This window comes from Acinonyx jubatus, chromosome A3 (genome assembly GCF_027475565.1).
Source record: "Acinonyx jubatus isolate Ajub_Pintada_27869175 chromosome A3, VMU_Ajub_asm_v1.0, whole genome shotgun sequence".
Lineage (NCBI taxonomy): Eukaryota > Metazoa > Chordata > Mammalia > Carnivora > Felidae > Acinonyx > Acinonyx jubatus.
Window position 1 is genome coordinate 79,380,608 of NC_069388.1, and position 18,012 is coordinate 79,398,619.

The window sequence follows — 18,012 nt, forward strand, 5'->3', positions numbered from 1 at the left end:
GTTTTTAACTCAGGCAACATCACATGTTGGCGAGGATGCAGAGAAAGAGGATCTCTTTTGCATTGCTGGTGGGAATGCAAGCTGGTGCAACCACTCTGGAAAACAGTATGGAGGTTCCTCAAAAGACTAAAAATAGAAGTGCCCTATGACCCAGCAATTGCACTCCTAGGTATTTATCCAAGGGATACAGGTGTGCTGTTCCGAAGGGACACATGCTTATAGCAATGTTATAACATGCTTATAACATATATAAGCTTATAGCATGCTTATAACAATGTTTATAGCAGCACTATCAACAATAGCCAAAGTATGGGAAAAGCCCAAATGCCCATCAATGGATGAATGGATAAAGAAGAAGTGGTATATATCCACAATGGAGTATTACTTGGCATTCAAAAAGAATGAAATCTTGCCATTTGCAACTACGTGGATGGAACTGGAGGGTATTATGTTAAGTGAAATTAGTCAGAGAAAGACAAAAATCATATGACCTCACTCATATGAGGACTTTAAGAGACAAAACAGATGAACATAAGGGAAGGGAAACAAAAATAATATTAAAACAGGGAGGGGGATAAAGCATAAGAGACTCATAAATATGGAGAATAAACTGAGGGTTGCTGGAGGGGTTGTGGGGGGGGTGGGCTAAGTGGGTAAGGGGCATTAAGGAATCTACTCCTGAAATCATTGTTGCACGATCTGCTAACTAATTTGGATGTAAATTTAAAAAAATAAAAAATAAAACAAGTTAAAAAAAATAATAAAATCTGTTTTTATAAGAATTGTGTTTTAATCCCCATTACTTTTTAAAAAAAGCAAATTGGTGTTATTTAACTAGGATTATACATCTAAATTATTAAGATTTAGAAAACTTGTTACTTCTGAAATTAGGTTTTTATTTATTTTAAGGAGATAATTGATCTCCATGTACTTTTTTTCAGAGGCTTCCAGGTCGTATAATAAGGTAAAATCATATGTTACACACATATTTTAAAATTTTTGATAAAATACATATAAACATAAAATTTATCATCTTAGCCAGTTTTAAGTGTACAGTTCAGTAGTGTTAAGTATATTCACATCATTGTGTGACCAGTCTTCAGAATTTTTTTTGTCTTGCAAAACTGAAACTATATACCTGTTAAACACTTCTTGATTTCCCCACCCCCCAACCTGTGGCAACCACTATTTTACTTTCTGCTTCTATGAATCGGACTACTCCAGATACCTCACGTAAGTAAATCCCATAGCATTTGTCTTTTTGTCACTGGCATATTTCACTTAGCGTGATGTCTTCAAGATTCATCCATGCTATGGCATATGTCAGCATTGCGTTTAAGACTGAACATTCCATTATATGTATCTACCACGTTTTGTTCATTTATTCATACTTTGTTGGACACTTCACTTATTTCCATCTTTTGGCTATTGTGAATAACACTGCTATGAACATGGGTGTATAAACATTAGAGTTCCTACTTTATATTCTTTTGGGTATACTTCAGAAGTAGAATTGCTGGATGGCGATTTTGTTTTTAATTTTGAGGAACTACTGTATGTTTTCTGTAGCAGGTGCACCATTTTATCTTATAATCAAGAATTTGCAAGGGTTCCAGTTTTCTATATCCTTGCTGACACTTGTTTTCTTTTATCTTTTTTTTTTTTTTTTAGTTATAGCCATTCTAATGTGGTGAAATAGTATCTCATTGTGGTTTTGATTTGCATTTCCTTAATTATTGATAATAAGTATCTTTTCGTGTGATTTGTATATTACATTTGGAGAACTGTATTCAAGTTCTTTGCCAATTTTTTAATAGGATTATTTAGTTTTTTGTTGTTGGAGTTCTTACCATATCTATGATTTTCAAACATTTTCTTCCATTCCATGGGTTTTTTTTCACTCCGACTATGGTATCTTTTGAGGCACAAAGTTTTAAATAGTGATGTCACTCAGTTTACCTTTACTTTTGTTGTCTGTACTTTTGGTGTCATATCCAAGAAATCACTGCCAAATACAGCGTAATGAAGCTTTTCCAAAACCATTTAGATAGGAGTATTGCAAACACAATTTATTTTAGTAAAAGGCAAAATGTCATAGTTGTGCATTATTGTGGATATTATTTGAGATCTGTGAATTTTGAAGAATAGTCAAAAAGCTTAACTGACTTGACTGACTGAGCCACCCAGGTGCCCCTTAATGTCTCATTAAAAATTTTTAGTTTTAGCATAGACTATATCTATTTAGCATATACTATGTCTACTCGCCTAGAACTTAGAAATAAAACTGAACTCTTCTACCAGTCTCTCACATCGTTGTAGAGACAGTGGTGAAATGAACAAAAGGATATGGTAGATCAGGAAATGTGGTTTGTATTTTCGGTTAATGGCTATTTCCTAGAAAATCTGGAGAAAATGTTGCAGTCTTGACAAAACCATATATTTCTCAATATAATTTTTTCTTAAAAACATTAGCTAACTTTTGATTATTATGGTAAAGATCAGAATAGTAAAATTAAAATTTGCTGGTAACTCTACATCTCTTTTTAGTATGGCTCATATACTATGTATTACTAAACCTTTTCCAGAGGAGTAGCAAACTGAAAAATCTAATTTGAGTTTTACTTTCTTCATCATACCATCTGGTAGAGGTGCATATGAATAGGAAGTAGGGAGAAAAATCTGAAGTGTAAAAGCCTTCAATCTAATTAACTTCTAAGATTGAAATAAATAATTTACCTCATGTACAACATTTGAAAAAAATGTTGATTATTATAGACATTTACTCTTCTAAAATACATGCTATTTGCCTAATGAATGGGTGTCAAGAACTGTGAAGGGCTTGAGATTTTTACCCTACTTGTAACAAATTACCAAGTAACAGTGGCATGCTGGTAGAAGACATGAGGCTCAAGACTCAGAAATAAAAGACAGTTTATTACTCATAGTAATAACAGCTATAGTGTCAAGTTTTGGTGGGCAGGGGGAGGGCATTGATTCCTAAGCCCATTCCCATGAGGTGATGTCAAGAAGGTCAGATGACCACTGCACACTAGGTGGGCTGTGTAAAAGCTAGGAACTCTGAGTTTAGGGAACTTTAATTCTTTCACATGGTCAGGGAGACTGCCTGGCTTGGTCGGTGGAGCATGTGACTCTTGGTCTTCTTTGAGCCCCAAATTGAGAGGTACAGATTACTTAAAAATAGAATCTTTAAAAACAAAACAAAACAAAACTTTTTTTAAAAAAAAGCTTATTTATTTATTTTTGAGAGAGCAGGTGAGGAACAGAGAGAGAGGGAGAAAGAATCCCAAGCAGGTTCTGCACGGTCAGAACAGAGGCCCATACAGGGCTCAAACCCATGAATTTTGAGATCATGACCTGTGCCGAAATCAAGAGTTGGAGGCCCAACCCACTAAGTCACCCAGATGCCCCCAAAACAGAACTTTTCAAATGGGCAGTAAGCATGTCTGGTCTATGCTCTAGAGGGAGATGGTATCTGGCTCCAAGGGGCATTCTTTGCCTCATAGCCATAATTCAAGAGACCCATAGAAAACTGCCTCCCAGCAATGGGTCTGGGAGTTTTGCTTAGTAAATATCTTATTCATAATGCAAATTAGTAATGTAAACAAGTTCACAAGAGTAAATGTTTAAAATACTTGGGAGAACCAAGTTTAAATATTTTACTTTTTATACCCAATAATATATAATTTAAGAAACTTCAAAAATTTTAAATTATTGAAAATAAGTTAAGGACTTTTACTTAGGATCACTGCTGGTAAGTTACATGTTTTTGAAACTAATAAAATGTAGCTTGAGAATACTCTCAATTTAAAACACTTAACTAATTCATATTGTCTTTTCTCTTTTTAATCTGTATAGGGAGATTTTACTCTGTATCAGGCCATGAAAGATTTTAGATGTGAGAAATGTGATGTTTTATTTAAGTAAAATAGTTTCTCATTGTTTATATCAAACCAAAGTGAACCATTCTGAGAGAACCACCATCTCCAAATTCCTGAAAGTAAACAAATAAAAACAATTAAAATCATGTTTATGGTAGAGATTAAACAATAATTGACTTAATATTTATATTTTAATATTTTTAATATAAATATTAGAAAACATTGAAGCAAAATAAAATAGTTAAACGCACTGTATATATGTAAATAAGAGAACCATGTATTCAGCTTACTGTTAAAATTTTGATACGGTGTTCATAAAAGGCAGTAAAGATTAATAATATACAAAGCATAAAAAGGTAAAGAAGGAAAAATGTTAGTTGAAATTTGGAAGCATGTAAAGGCTCCTGCAATAAAAAGTTGCAAATTATGAGTCCTCATTTTTTTATTCTACCTTTTTGATTTTATAATACTATCTGTTCCCCAAGTCTATTTCTTAATTTTGGTGTTTCTAAGCCCTTCATAAAATTTTATGAAGCTGCAAAGAGATACAAGAACTTCATCCATTTCCCATTTTTTACTTTCTTTCTCACCTTCCCACCTACCCCATTAAGTAGAGATAAACAAAAAATTTTATCATAGGATTCTGAAATTGGAGAATGTTTAAACATGACACCAAAGGTGAATGACATTATTTGAAAAACATTTTTGACATTTTGACATTTTTGAAATTTGGAGATAACCTACTTAAAGTTGAAATGGTAAAGGGGAAAAGTAAAGAGAGTAGGGATGGTGGTTAGTACTTAAGCTAACATGTCATAATTGCAGACATTACTCTTTAAGAATTTAAAATTATTCCTTACTTATATCTTTAAAGTTCTTTTTAGTGAGAAGCCTTTCAGAAATTTGTCCTATCTAGAAGAAAACAGGTGTGGGGTTGACACGTAAGGGAAGCATGTATGTATGTATGTGCCTATGAATCCTGATAATACAAAATAAAAAAACATACCAACCTGCAAAAACAGGTAACAAGAAGAATGACAAATTTAACATTCCTGGAGGCTTATGTGTGTGTGCTGGCAAGTTCAGGAGACTTAGGTAGCTTTCAATTTAAAAACAAAAAACATTGAAAGTACCAGCTTTTTAAAAAGCATAAGTTCCAATTCTTGGCTTATAAGCTACTATCCCAAAGTCTGTTTTCTCCACCACTAGAATGGTCATCAAGAAACTTGGATTTAGCTTTTGGTCTTGTTGACTAACTGGCAGAAATCCTAGGTAAATTATTTCTCTAATATCCGGTTATAACTGTTATCAAAGGCCAGATTTTGTATACTCGATGTATCATCTGGTTCAGCCATATTCTTGATAGATATATATATATATATACACATACACACACACACATATATGTATGTATAGAACATATATATCAAGAACATATATATATATCAGAACATATATATATATATCAAGAATATATATATATAGTGTGTATATATGTAGTGTGTATATATATATATAAAAAGAAGATATATATCAAGAACATATATATATCAAGAATATATATATATATATATATATATATATATATATATATATATAGTGTGTTATGTTAAGAATTACATTCTCAAAAAAAAAAGAATTCTCAAAAGTAGGAACCTTAGAATTAACTTCTTAAGAATCTCCCAGGACTTAAAAAAAAATAAAAAAACTTCATAAAATTCATCCTATTTGTAAAAGACTTACTTGAGGGCATTTCAGGATTTCCATGATAATGTGTTCCATGCTAAATAACATTGACTTGTCCTTATTCAACTTGGAGGACTATTTTGATGATTAATGAAATAATGTATTTTGTATACAGTTATTATTTGAAATAAAGTCAATTCATTAAATAGAATTTGGAACACAGAAAAGTATAAACATTTACCCATAGTCCTACTAGTCATATAAAACTGTGGTTTAACATGTATTTGCTTCCAGTCTCTTTTTTTCCATGTTATATTTGTTTTTTTTTTAAACACAGCTGAAATCATATATACAATTCTATATATTTTGGAGGGTTTTGCCTCAGTTTGAACACTTTTCATTGCTTCCAGCCTTTGTTTTTAATTTTATTCCATTAAATACTGTAGCTTTACTCAACTATTCCTTTTTTTTTTTTTTTTTTTTTTGGTTAAAATGTGTGTTGTTCCCAGTTTCCTCTTTTTTTAAGTAAGTAACTCAGTGATAGAAAATTTTTAAAAGATATTACTAGGCATGAGTTTTATTTCTGTGTTTAGGATTATTTCTTTGGTATGGAGTTGCAGAGATAGAGTTATTGGACCAAAGCTTATGAAATTTTAGGCCTCTGGATAAACACTAGAATTGGTACTTTAGCTTTCTTTATTTCCTAGTTTGGGAGGAGGTGATTTTGTTTGGTAATAGAAAGTTGTGGTTTTGATGGAGGCTAATCTTCATTTTATTAAGTGCTGAAACTGTGCTCACCCTTGATTGAATGGCTACATGTTAATTCTTGTAATAATTTACAGCAACAAAAGAGTTTTCCCAGACCCTCATGTGATTTCAACGTATGGTTAGGTGCATTTTCTAAACCACACCCTATTACTGTTACCTAATGTGGGGTGATACCAGGTCACTTTCTTTTAAATGTACATAGACTTTGATAATCAAATTGTGTAGACAAGTTGTGCTTTGCTTTGTTACAAACTGGATTTTGACTTCTTCCTCAATTAATACAGATATCTATATCTATATCTCTATATCTATATAATACTAAGTGATCATCTCATTATTTTACATTAGGTTTCCCCTAATGGTCTCATGTTTCTTGTTTGTTTCAACAATAGTTAAATCCCAGAAGTGTTCTATTTTAGAGAGAGAAGAAAGTTTCCTAATTGGCGGTCCTTTCATTTTACAGATGAGGAGACCAAGGCTCACATGGGTTAAGTGTTTTATCCATAATTACTCATTTAGTGGCAGACCTGGGATTAGAATTTCGTTTTTATTTCTCTGAGGTGCTTTTTCCACTACAGCTTTTTTTATGTAGTAACAAGGAACATGTGTTCCACAGGCTACTTTATGATGAACTCTTAAGATTGCCTTACTCTGTCATTTAAGGCTTTTTTCTACAGGCATGCCAGTAGCCCACCCCTGTGTGACAGGAGATGCTTTCTTGAGCAAGTGGTCCAGTTACTCCGGTTTCACTATAGACTGTTAACTCTGCTTTTTGCATATTTGGTATCATACACGGATTTACTTTTAATCAGCATTCCAGAGTTTTGTTGCTTGATATTCTTTCTAGAAAATGAAATCTTAAGTTGACTAAAAGCTAGCAGTTGCCAAAGGCTGGCTTGAGATTTCTGGTACGTGTGTGAGAGAGGTTAATAGATAAGCTAACTATCTCATTGTCTAGCCTTCTCTGTGTTAAGTCAGTCATCAGAAAGGAAGGTGCTAGGAACATGTCCTCTCACCTTTCCACAGAATAGCCTTCACCGAGTTGTGATTCAGTATAATTCCAGCTTTCATAGAAGATTTCTAATGAAAACTTCTTTGTGAATAGGATTTCTTTTTCAGAACTCTACTTGAGGAATGTTTAGTTTTTAACACAAGCTTGCTTTCTTTGTTTACAAGAGAGAGAGGGCAGGGGAGGGGCAGAGAGAGGGAGCGAGAGAATCCCAAGCAGGCTCAGGGGTCTCCAGGCATTCTTGAGTATGAATCCAGTGCTAGAAAAACGTTTCAATTTAGTTGCATTTACTGTTTGCATACTTTAAACAATTAAGTCAGTAAAGACAATAATAATGAATGGTGTTTTGGAATTACAAAATGCTTTCACATTACCTAATTTGACATAGCAGTCCTATGATGTTGTTAAATATAACTGTTCCAATTTTACAGTTTAAGAAATAGGTATAAATAGGCTGTAGCAGTGAGGAAGTAGTGGAACAAAAGTGGAACTGAGATAGTTTGCCTATAAATCCTACATTCTTTCTATTATACCATGATGCCTCCCCAAGTAAAGTAAACCTATTTCCCCTTTTTACCTTAGCCTCCCCAAATTGAGAGCCAAACTCCTTTTTAGTTTGTATGTAACAGCCCAGATATTCAGCAACATCTCTTACTTTGCAAATTTTAATTGATTTTTGCTTTATCTAATTTCATTTTTGATATTGTATATAAAATAATTTTGTGAACTCAGCTCCAAATCTTTCAGAAAGTAGACAGGTCAGAAATACTAAGATAAATTGGTTCCTATCTATGAAGAATGACTACTTTTTATGGCTGTGCTGACCCTTTTGTTTACTACCTAATGGTTTATCTAACTCTCCTCTTTGGGTAATAGGTTTGTATATTTAAAAATATTTTTCAAAAATTATCCTTTGGAGGACAGAAATAAGTATGAGACGAGTTTAGCACCTTTCCCATCTTAACAAATATATGAAAATGTTGTTATCCATCAAGTAGATTAATAAGCTTTATGAGGGGCCCCTGGGTGGCTCAGTCGGTTGAGCGTCCGACTTCGGCGCAGGTCATGACCTCGCGGTCCGTGAGTTCGAGCCTCGCGTCGGGCTCTGTGCTGACAGCTTGGAGCCTGGAGCCTGTTTCGGATTCTGTGTCTCCTTCTCTCTCTGACCCTCCCCCATTCATGCTCTGTCTCTCTCTGTCCCCAAAATAAATAAATTAAAAAAAAAAGCTTTATGATAGAAGTGACAACCAAAAATTGCTACTTTTATCACACTTGTACAAATTAACTACTTAAACTTCAGTTATATAAGGTGTTCCTTGTTAACATGGATAATTGTCAGTATGTAAATATATTTCCATATACATGTAAATATATGTGTATATATGTATGTATATGTTTTATATGTAAAAACATATATTACATATAAATTTATATGTAAGTATATGAATATATGTAGGTATATAGGTTTATATTACATATAAATGTATATGTAAATATAATATATGTGTGTGTATATATATCCCTAATATTTACATATTGACAACAGAGACACACAAATATACTTTCTTCTATTCATACTGCTCTTTCTGGTTGGAATCCACCTTGTTGGATGATAGAAGAACACAAAAAGAGCAATATAAACAGCAGATTGGTATATCTGTTGTAATTCCACATTAAAAAAATGAGTTTCTGGCATTTCCAAGTCTAAGATTTTTTCCAGACAGTATGCCAGTGAGTAGTACAGGTAAAACAATATAGCTATATGACTGTACAATTTATTACCTATTTGTTTATGACTGAAGTCAGTGGGAAACAAGAGATATGCTCCATACCTAGAAATGTATTCTGACATGCAAGCCCAAGTTATCCTCTTCCAAATTGATTAAAGTTTAATGGAGAAATCAAATTCTTTTCCTCAGCATTTGCCAGTACAAATCCTTCCCAAAATCTTCCCAAGAGCCAGCTAGACTTCTAGTAGTTTTATTTATTTCTTTTTAATTGTGAGGTGAAATATACATACCATAAAATTTGCCATTTTAATCACTCATGACTTTCCTAATTTGTTTTTTCTTTGCTGTGATTGACTCTTAACTGTAGCTCAGTTAAGATCTGTTTAAATGTGTATTTCAAAATAGTTCTGGAGAAAGTGGGTAAAAATCTTCTTAGAGTGTACCACATCTATTAGAGAACATCTCCCAAATTTCAGGACATCTGAGATTAGTAGGGTAACTCTGAAGACTGTCTATAAATTTTAAAAGTGAGAAGGAGTTAAGCATTTGTGGAATTGCCTTCTTATTGCAGGGAAAAACTGTCAGAGTGTTGTTTTTTTATTTGTTTTCAGAAAGACTAACATAAATTGTTCTTCAGATGGTAGTTACATCAAGTTAAGACATGGAACATAATTCCCTTTTCATATTTTTCTCAAAAGAGAAGGTAAACAGGGATCTGAAGAACAAACTTTTTCTTGAGAGGGCCATAAGCAGGCAGTAATGTATACTATTTGAGAAAAATGTAGCTACTCTAGTAACAAATGTTTTGACAGCCAGCTAATTCAAAGCATCAGAGAACTTTACATCTGGAGTTCTCTATATATCACCCAGCAGATTCTACCCAAAGAATTTTCTTAGAATTGAAGTGCACAGGACAGCTCTCCAAAACAAAGAATTATCTGGCCCAAATGTCAGTACCTCTGAGTTCAAGAAACTCTGTTCTAGAAGAGGATTGTTTGGGTTTGAATTCCAGCAGTATACTTTATAAACTGTGGGGAAGTTACTTAATATCTGTGTCTGTTTCCTTGTCTATAAAATGGCACTAATAGTAATTTTTAACTCATAGAGTTGTTGTGAGAATTAACTGAATTAAAATATTTAAAGCATTGAGACCAGTGCCAGTAATATAATAAGCAGTTGAGAAATACTAGCATTATTTTATTTTATTTTTTGCTTTCTTTTTTTTTTTGTTTTATTGTTAAAAACTTAGTTCTTGTTGAATATATCCAATTGGTTAAACTTAAATAAATAGGTGATAGAGAAATATGCTGAAAAAAATTACTAAAAGAAAATTATACAAAGAAACACATAAAATCCTAATTTAAAATGCAGTATATGAAAATTTTGAATGAGAAATACCTTTGTAAGCAATAATGATAGGCTCTTATAATCTGAATTTTATCTGTATCTTCCTAAACAAGTTTCTAAACAAGAAACTAGAAGGTTGAACATGACGTGTATATGATTGGTGCTAATCTGAACTTAAATTGTATTAATATTTGAATTTAAAGACTTGTGGCCTAATAATTAAGTTATGATAACCATTCTATACTTCAGTACACAAACTGATAGTCCTCTCATTCTGTATAACAACCCTTCCAGAAAAGTCCTTGGGAAATCAGTTTCTTGATTGGATGTCCTGTGCACTTATGTATTCAAGTGGATGTGTATAAAGTTTTGACGGGATGCAGTTTTTTTTTTCTTTAACAAGTGTTCTTAAAAATAATCTATTTAAAAATATACAAAATTTATAGTTAAGTTTCTTTAAGCTTTAGCGAATTAAGAGCAGATTATATGAATGTGTATTCAACTGTAACATGGAATATTTTTCTCTAAGCAAATCAAGAACTAAAATTATTTTCATTATAAATATATCTATAAAGAAGTAGATTGAAACAATGGTTTAATAATTACTATCATTAGTATAGTTCCATATAATTAACAAAGTCCTACCACATACATAGTCACAATACTCCTTCATAAAAATCCCGTGGGGTATGTGGAATTATCTGTTCTATAGATGAAGAAGTTCAGGCATACATAGATGAAATGATTTTCCAAAGTATAATGCTAGTAATTGTAGAACGATTATTCAGATTCAAGTCTCATAATCAGTTACTATGGCAATCTGCTGAGAACTTTTTAATAAAATTATGAGACTTTCTCTGACTTAGACCTAACCTTTTTGAAATTGGTATAATAAACCATTGATATTTCCTCAAAATGAATTTAGATATTTTAATGGCAGAATATGGAGAGAGACCCGACATGCATTACTTATGAAAATTATACATAAATATAATAAAAATGAATTTGATAACCTTGTTATTATTATAAACCTTTCTTTTATTTTTAACTTTTAATTTTGGATAGTTTCAAACATAAACCAGAGTAGAGAGAATAATATATGTAAACTGCTATTTTACTCATCACCCACCTGCATCAATTATCAACTCATGGTGAGTTCAATTCATGTATATACCTCCTTTCTTCCCACTGGATTATTTTGAAGCAAATTCCATGTATATAATTTCATTGTACATGTTCCATTATGCATAATTTTATTTTTCAAAAATAACTATTTTAATAATAATTACAGCCCTGAAATACTACAAAACTGAATAGTTCTCTAGAAAAATATTTTCCCATTAATATATACCAGTGGGCATCTTTTTCTGAGTTCAATATAATCACACATAGTATGATTTTCTCTTGGAATTTAATTTTCTAATGATAAACAGTAAGAGAAAGCATTTTACCTGTTCTATGTAGTCTTCTCTCCTTTCTCCTTTAAAAATAAAATATTGCAACATTAATTATTTGACATCTAATAAAGAGCCTTACTGAAAATTGTTAACAGAACTTCTTAATATATCCTTAGTAGCAAGAGAAATATTTTAATTAGGACTATTTTAAATCCTAATTTAAACAAATTGAAATACCGAAAACTCAAGAGACAGCAATAGCCAAACCTCAAAATAGTATGAAACTACCAGTGATTCTCATACATACCTTTGGGGCTAAGAGCTGCAGTGAAATCAAATGAGTAGACTATATCTACATTGTTCCTTCTGTTCTTAAAATGATACCTTAAAACTTTCTTGGCAAGTTTCATCTAAGTGCCAATTCTAGTTGATTAGTGGTGGTTACCTAGAAAACTCAGTTGAGTTTTATAAGCCCCCCCCCCCTTTTTTCCCCTCAAGGGAAAAGAATACTGTATTTGCTTATGGGTTATTTGCTCTCATAGCAGTGATATACCTGCTAGGTCCTGGCTTAGTATATCTAAATGATGCTTTTAAAAGAGACATCCTTACTTAAATTTATATTCCACTAGACTGAAAGAAAACACATGTCATAGTGCTACAGTCTAATTTCCCATTATTCATGGTATTAGATAGACATTAATTTATATATTCTCATCCTTGAAACAAGTAATTGTGTATAATTGGGGGGTGTTTATAGGTACCAGTTATGTTTCTGTACTAGCCCTTAGTGCATGTATGCATATACCACTCATTTGGCACTATGCTTATGTTACATATTATTATTTATTTCCTTTATTTATTTAGACTGGCTTCCCAAGTATATTATGTTTTTAAAAGCTTGTCAGCAGCATCTTATTTCTCCTTGTAGTCCTGGCAACAAGAAATGCCTTGATAATGATTATATTTCCTTTTTTTAAAAAAAATTTAGTCATTTTTGAGGGAGAGAGAGAGTGCATAAGTGTGGGAGGGAGAGAGAGAGAATCCCGAGCAGGCCAGTGCTGTCAGCATAGAGCCTGACTCGGGGCTTACCTGAGCCAAAATCAAGAGTCAGACGCTTAACCCACTGAGCCACCAAGGCTCCCCGATGATTATATTTCTATAAAAATACATGTTACTTGTCTGTCACTAACTCAAAATTACTTGCTATTTTGGGATATTTGTGTACAGAATGGGATGTTTTGCTTAGCTATATAGTTCAAAAATTGCAAAACACTTTAGATCTTTCTGACTTAAACACATCCAGTGTTTGTGTTATTTCATCACAAATTTATTATATGAGCTTTCTCCCTAAATTTAATGGCGAGTTACTCTTTGAACAGTGGTACTCAAAGTATGGGATGAAGACTAATAGCTGATCATCAAACTATTTTTTGCTGGTCTGTTAACTGTTTATTATTTGTGCTTGGAAAAAAGAAGCAATTGTAAACATTTATGACAGTTTGACAGGATAATTCTATGTATGTTTAATAAAATTTGAATTTTTATTTTTAAAATTTTGATATTACACTTAAAAAGTTGATATAATTGACATATAACACTATGTTAGTTTTAGGTATACAACATGATTTGATTTATTGTGAAATGATCACCACAGTATGCTTAGTTAACATCTATAGCCATTAGAATTTTTTCTTGTGATGAAAAATTTTAATATTTATTCTCTAATCACCCTTCAGAAATATAATACAGCATTATTATTAGTTTTTAAAATGTTATTTTAGAGAGCGTGCATGAGCAGGGGAGAGGGGCAAATGGAGAGAGAGAGAATCCCAAGCAGGCTCCACACCTAGCACAGAGCCTGATGCCATGATCCTGGGATCATGACCCAAAATAAGCTGAAACCAAGAGTGGGATGCTCAGTCAACGGGATGCTGAGGTGCCCCTGATACAGTATTATTGATTATAGTCATTATGCTGTACATTATATAACCATGACTTATTTTATATACGAAAGTTTCTACCTTTTGATAACCTTTACCCATTTTTCCCACCACCCCCATCTCTGGTAAACACCAAACTCTTTTCTGTATATCGGAGTTGGGTTGTTTTTTGTATTTGTTTTTTAAGATTCCATGCATGAGTGAGATCATATGATACCTGTCTTTCTCTGACTTATTTCACTTAGTATAATGCCCCCAAGGTCCATCCATGTTGTCAGAAAAAACAGGCTTTCCTTGACTTTTATGGCTGAAAAGTATCCCATTGTGTATTTATATCATATTCAATCACTGATGGACACTGAAAGGTTGTTTCCATGACTTGGCTATTGTGAATAATGCTAATGAACATGAGAATGTAGATACTGTTGTAAGTTAGTATTTTTGTTTGCTTTGGACAAATACAAAGAAGTTGAATTGCTTGATCAAATGGTAGTTCTATTTTATTTTATTATTTTTTTTGAAGAATCTCCATATTGTTTTCTATAATGTACATTCCTACCAACAGTGCACAAGGGTTCCCTTTTCTCCACATCCTTGCCAACTCTTGTTATTTCTTTTTGCTAATAACTGTTCTCACAGGGGTGAGGAGATACCTCACTGAGGTTTTGATTTGTATTTCTTTGATGATTACTGATGTTGAGCACCTTTTCATGTACCTATTGGATATCCATATGTCATCTTTAGAAAAATGTCTATTTAGATCCTTTGTCGCCCACCCCCGGTTTTTGTTTTTTTTGAGAGAGAGAAAGAGAGCATGTGCATGAGAACTCTGGAGGGGCAGTGAAAGAGGGGGAGAGAATCTCAAGCAGTCTCCACACTCAGTGTGAAGCATGATGCAAGGCTTGATCTCATGACCCTGGGATCACCACCTCAGATCCTGTGCCCATTTTTTAATTGGATTGTTTGTTTGCTGTTGAGTTGTCAAATTCTTTATATATTTTGGATATTAACCCCTTATCAGATATATGATTTGCAAATATTTTCTCCTATTCAGTAGGTTGTCTTTCATTTTGTTGATGGTCCTTTGCTGTGCAAAACTTTTCAGTTGGATGTTAGTCCCACTTGTTTATTTTTGCTTTTGTTGCCTTTCCTTTTAGTGTCAGATCCAAAAAATTGTCTCCAAGATTAAAATCAAGGCTCTTACTGCCTATATTTTCTTAAGGAGTTTTCCTATTTTGGGTTTCATATTCAAGTCTTTAATCCATTTTAGGCTATTTTGTGCATGTAGGGTAGTGGTATGGTTTCATTCTTTTGTATGTAGCTGTAACAGTTTTTCCAGTACCATTTACTGAAAAGATTATCTTTTCCCTTTTGTACATTCTTATCTCTTGTATTGTAAATTAATTGGCCCTATATGCTTGGGTTTAATTCTGGGCTCTCGGTTCTTTTCCAGTGATCTATGTGTCTTATTTTTTTATGCCAGTATCATACTGTATGATTACTGTGGCTTTGTAATATAGTTTGAAATCAGGACGTGTGACTTCAAGTCCCACTTGATTCTTCTTTCTCAAAATTGCTTTGGCTATTGGGATCTTATGTACTTCCCTACAAATTTTAGGATTGTTTATTCTTTTTTTGTGGAAAGATCCATTAGAATTTTGAAAGGAATTGCATTAAATCAGTAGATTCCTTTGCATTAAATCAGTAGTATGGACATTTTAACAATATTCTTCCAATCTGATCATGGTTTCTCTTTCAATTTATTTGTGACGTCTTCAATCTTTCATCAATTCCTTATGGTTTTCACTGGGCATGTTTCTCACTTCCTTGGTTAAATTTATTCCTAGGTATTTCATACTTTTTGATGTAGTTGTAAACCAGATTGTTTTATGTCTTTTTATGACAGTTCAATATTATTACATAGAAACACAACAGATTTTTGTATGTTGTTTTTTTTTTAACCTGCAACTTTACTGAATTTGTTTATTCTAGCAGCTTTTTGATGGAATCTGGGTTTTCTATAACCAGTCATCTGCAAATAGAGTTTTAGTTCTTCCTTTCCAATTTGGATAGCTGTTAATTATTTTTTCTTGCCTTAAGTACTCTGGCTATGACTTTCAATACTGCATTGAATAAAATGATAAGAATGGGCATTCTTGTCTTGTTCTTGATCTCAGAGGAAGAGTTTTCAGCTTTCACCATTGGGTAAAATGTTAGCTGTGGGCTTGTCATATATGGCCTTCATTATGTTGAGATATGTTCCCTCTATAACCACTTTTTGAGATTTTTTCAACGTTTTTTTTTTTTAAATTTTTTAAATTTATTTTCGGGACAGAGAGAGACAGAGCATGAACGGGGGAGGGGCAGAGAGAGAGGGAGACACAGAATCAGAAACAGGCTCCAGGCTCCGAGCCATCAGCCCAGAGCCTGACGCGGGGCTCGAACTCACGGATCGCAAGATCGTGACCTGGCTGAAGTCGGACGCTTAACCGACTGCGCCACCCAGGCGCCCCAAGATTTTTTAAAATCATATATGGATGTTGAAATACATCAGATGATTTTTCTGTATATATTGAGAAAATCATAGGATTTTTATCCTTCATTTTGTTAATGTGGTGTATGACATTGATAGATTTACAAATGTCGAACCAGTCCTTGCATCCCTGGAATAAACTGCACTTGATCATGGTGTATGATCCTTTTAGTGTTATTGTTGAATTTGGTTTGCTAATATTTTGTTGAGGTTTTCTGCATCTGTTCATCAGAGATACTAGCCTATTGTTTTCTTTTGTATGGTGTCATTGCTACTTTTGGTATTAGGGTAATTCTGGCCTTGTAAAATGAGTTTGAAAATCTCTGCTTTACTTTTTTTGGGAAGAGTTTCAGAAGGATTGTTACTCTTACTTAAATGGGTAGAATTCATCAGTGAAACCATCTGGTCCTGGAATTTTCTTTTGGGGGAGATTTTTGATAAGAGATTTAATTTACTTTTCTCTATCTTCATGATTCACGTTGATAGGCTGTATGCTCCTAGAGTTTTATCCATTTCTTCAGATTTTCCAATTTGTTGAATTCTAATTGTTCATGGTAGTCTCCTATCCTTTGTAAAAATTTCTGGGAAGCCAGTTTCATTTCTGCTTTTTTTTTTTTTTTTTTTTTTGGTCACATTTCATTTATTTCTGCTCTTTTTGTTGCTATTTCTTTCTGCTAACTTTGGGTTTAGTTCTTTTTTTCTAGTTTCTTGAAGTGTAAAGTTAGGTTGTTTATTTGACCTCTTGTTTCTTAGTGAAGGCATTTGTCATTTTTAACTTCCCTCTTACAGCTGCTTTTGATGCATCCCATAAGTTTTGATATGTTGTATTTCCATTTTCAAATTTGTCAAGGAATTTGCTTTTTCTTTTGGTTTCTTCTTTGATGCATGGACTGTTTGGTACAATGTTGTTCAATCTTCACATATTTATAAATTTTCCACTTTCCTTCTTGTAACTGATTTTTAGTTTCATACTACTGTGGTGAGAAAAGATGCTTGATATGATTGAGTTCTCTTAAATTTTTGAAGACTTGTGTGGTGTAACATATGATTCTTCCTAGATAATGTTCCATGTGAGATTAAGAAGACTATGTATTCTGTTGCTTGGATAGAGGGTTCTGTGTGTGTTAAGTCCACCTAGTCTAACATGTCATTTAAGTAAAATGCTTTTTAATATTTTCTTTTTGTAATGTTTATTTACTTTGAGAAAGAGAGAGCATGAGTGTGTGAATCGAGGAGGGGCAGAGAGAGAGGGAGAGACAGAGACTCCCAAGCAAGTTCCACACTGTCAGCACAGAGTCCAACACAGGGCTCAATTCCATGAACCATGAGATCATGACTTGAGCTGAAATCAAGAGTTAGATGCTTAACCAACTGAGCCACCCAGGTGCCCCTTGAATAGATTTTCTGTTTTGATGATCTAATTGATGAAAGTGGGGGAATTTAAGTCCCCTACTGTTTTTTAATTGATGTCTGTTTCTCCCTTGATATTGATCAAAGTTTGCTTTATGTATTTAGGTGCTTCTTCATTGGGTGAATAAATATTTACAAATGTTATATCCTCTTGTTTGGTTGGTCCTTTTATCATTATTTTATGAACTTGTTTGTCTCTTATTATAGTCTGTCTTAAAGTGTATTTTGTCTGCTGTAAGTATACCTACCCCAGCTTTCTTTTGCTTTTCATTTGCATGGAGTATATTTTTTCC

The 18,012-nt window shown here is 33.0% G+C and overlaps 1 protein-coding gene across 6 annotated transcripts in view; it reads right to left on the minus strand.

Moving 5' to 3' along the window:
- Positions 1-3,230: 3,230 nt before the first annotated feature.
- The window catches only part of WDPCP (WD repeat containing planar cell polarity effector), a 607,526-nt gene continuing 592,744 nt past the window's right edge, over positions 3,231-18,012 (minus strand). For all 6 annotated transcript variants that reach the window (XM_053200664.1, XM_053200665.1, XM_053200666.1 and 3 more), the window contains 2 exons: positions 11,891-11,919; positions 3,231-4,012 (listed from right to left, as the gene is read on the minus strand). In XM_053200664.1, the coding sequence (XP_053056639.1) occupies positions 3,962-4,012; positions 11,891-11,919 (80 nt within the window). In that variant the 3' untranslated portion in view covers positions 3,231-3,961. The remainder of the gene's footprint in view (positions 4,013-11,890; positions 11,920-18,012) is intronic.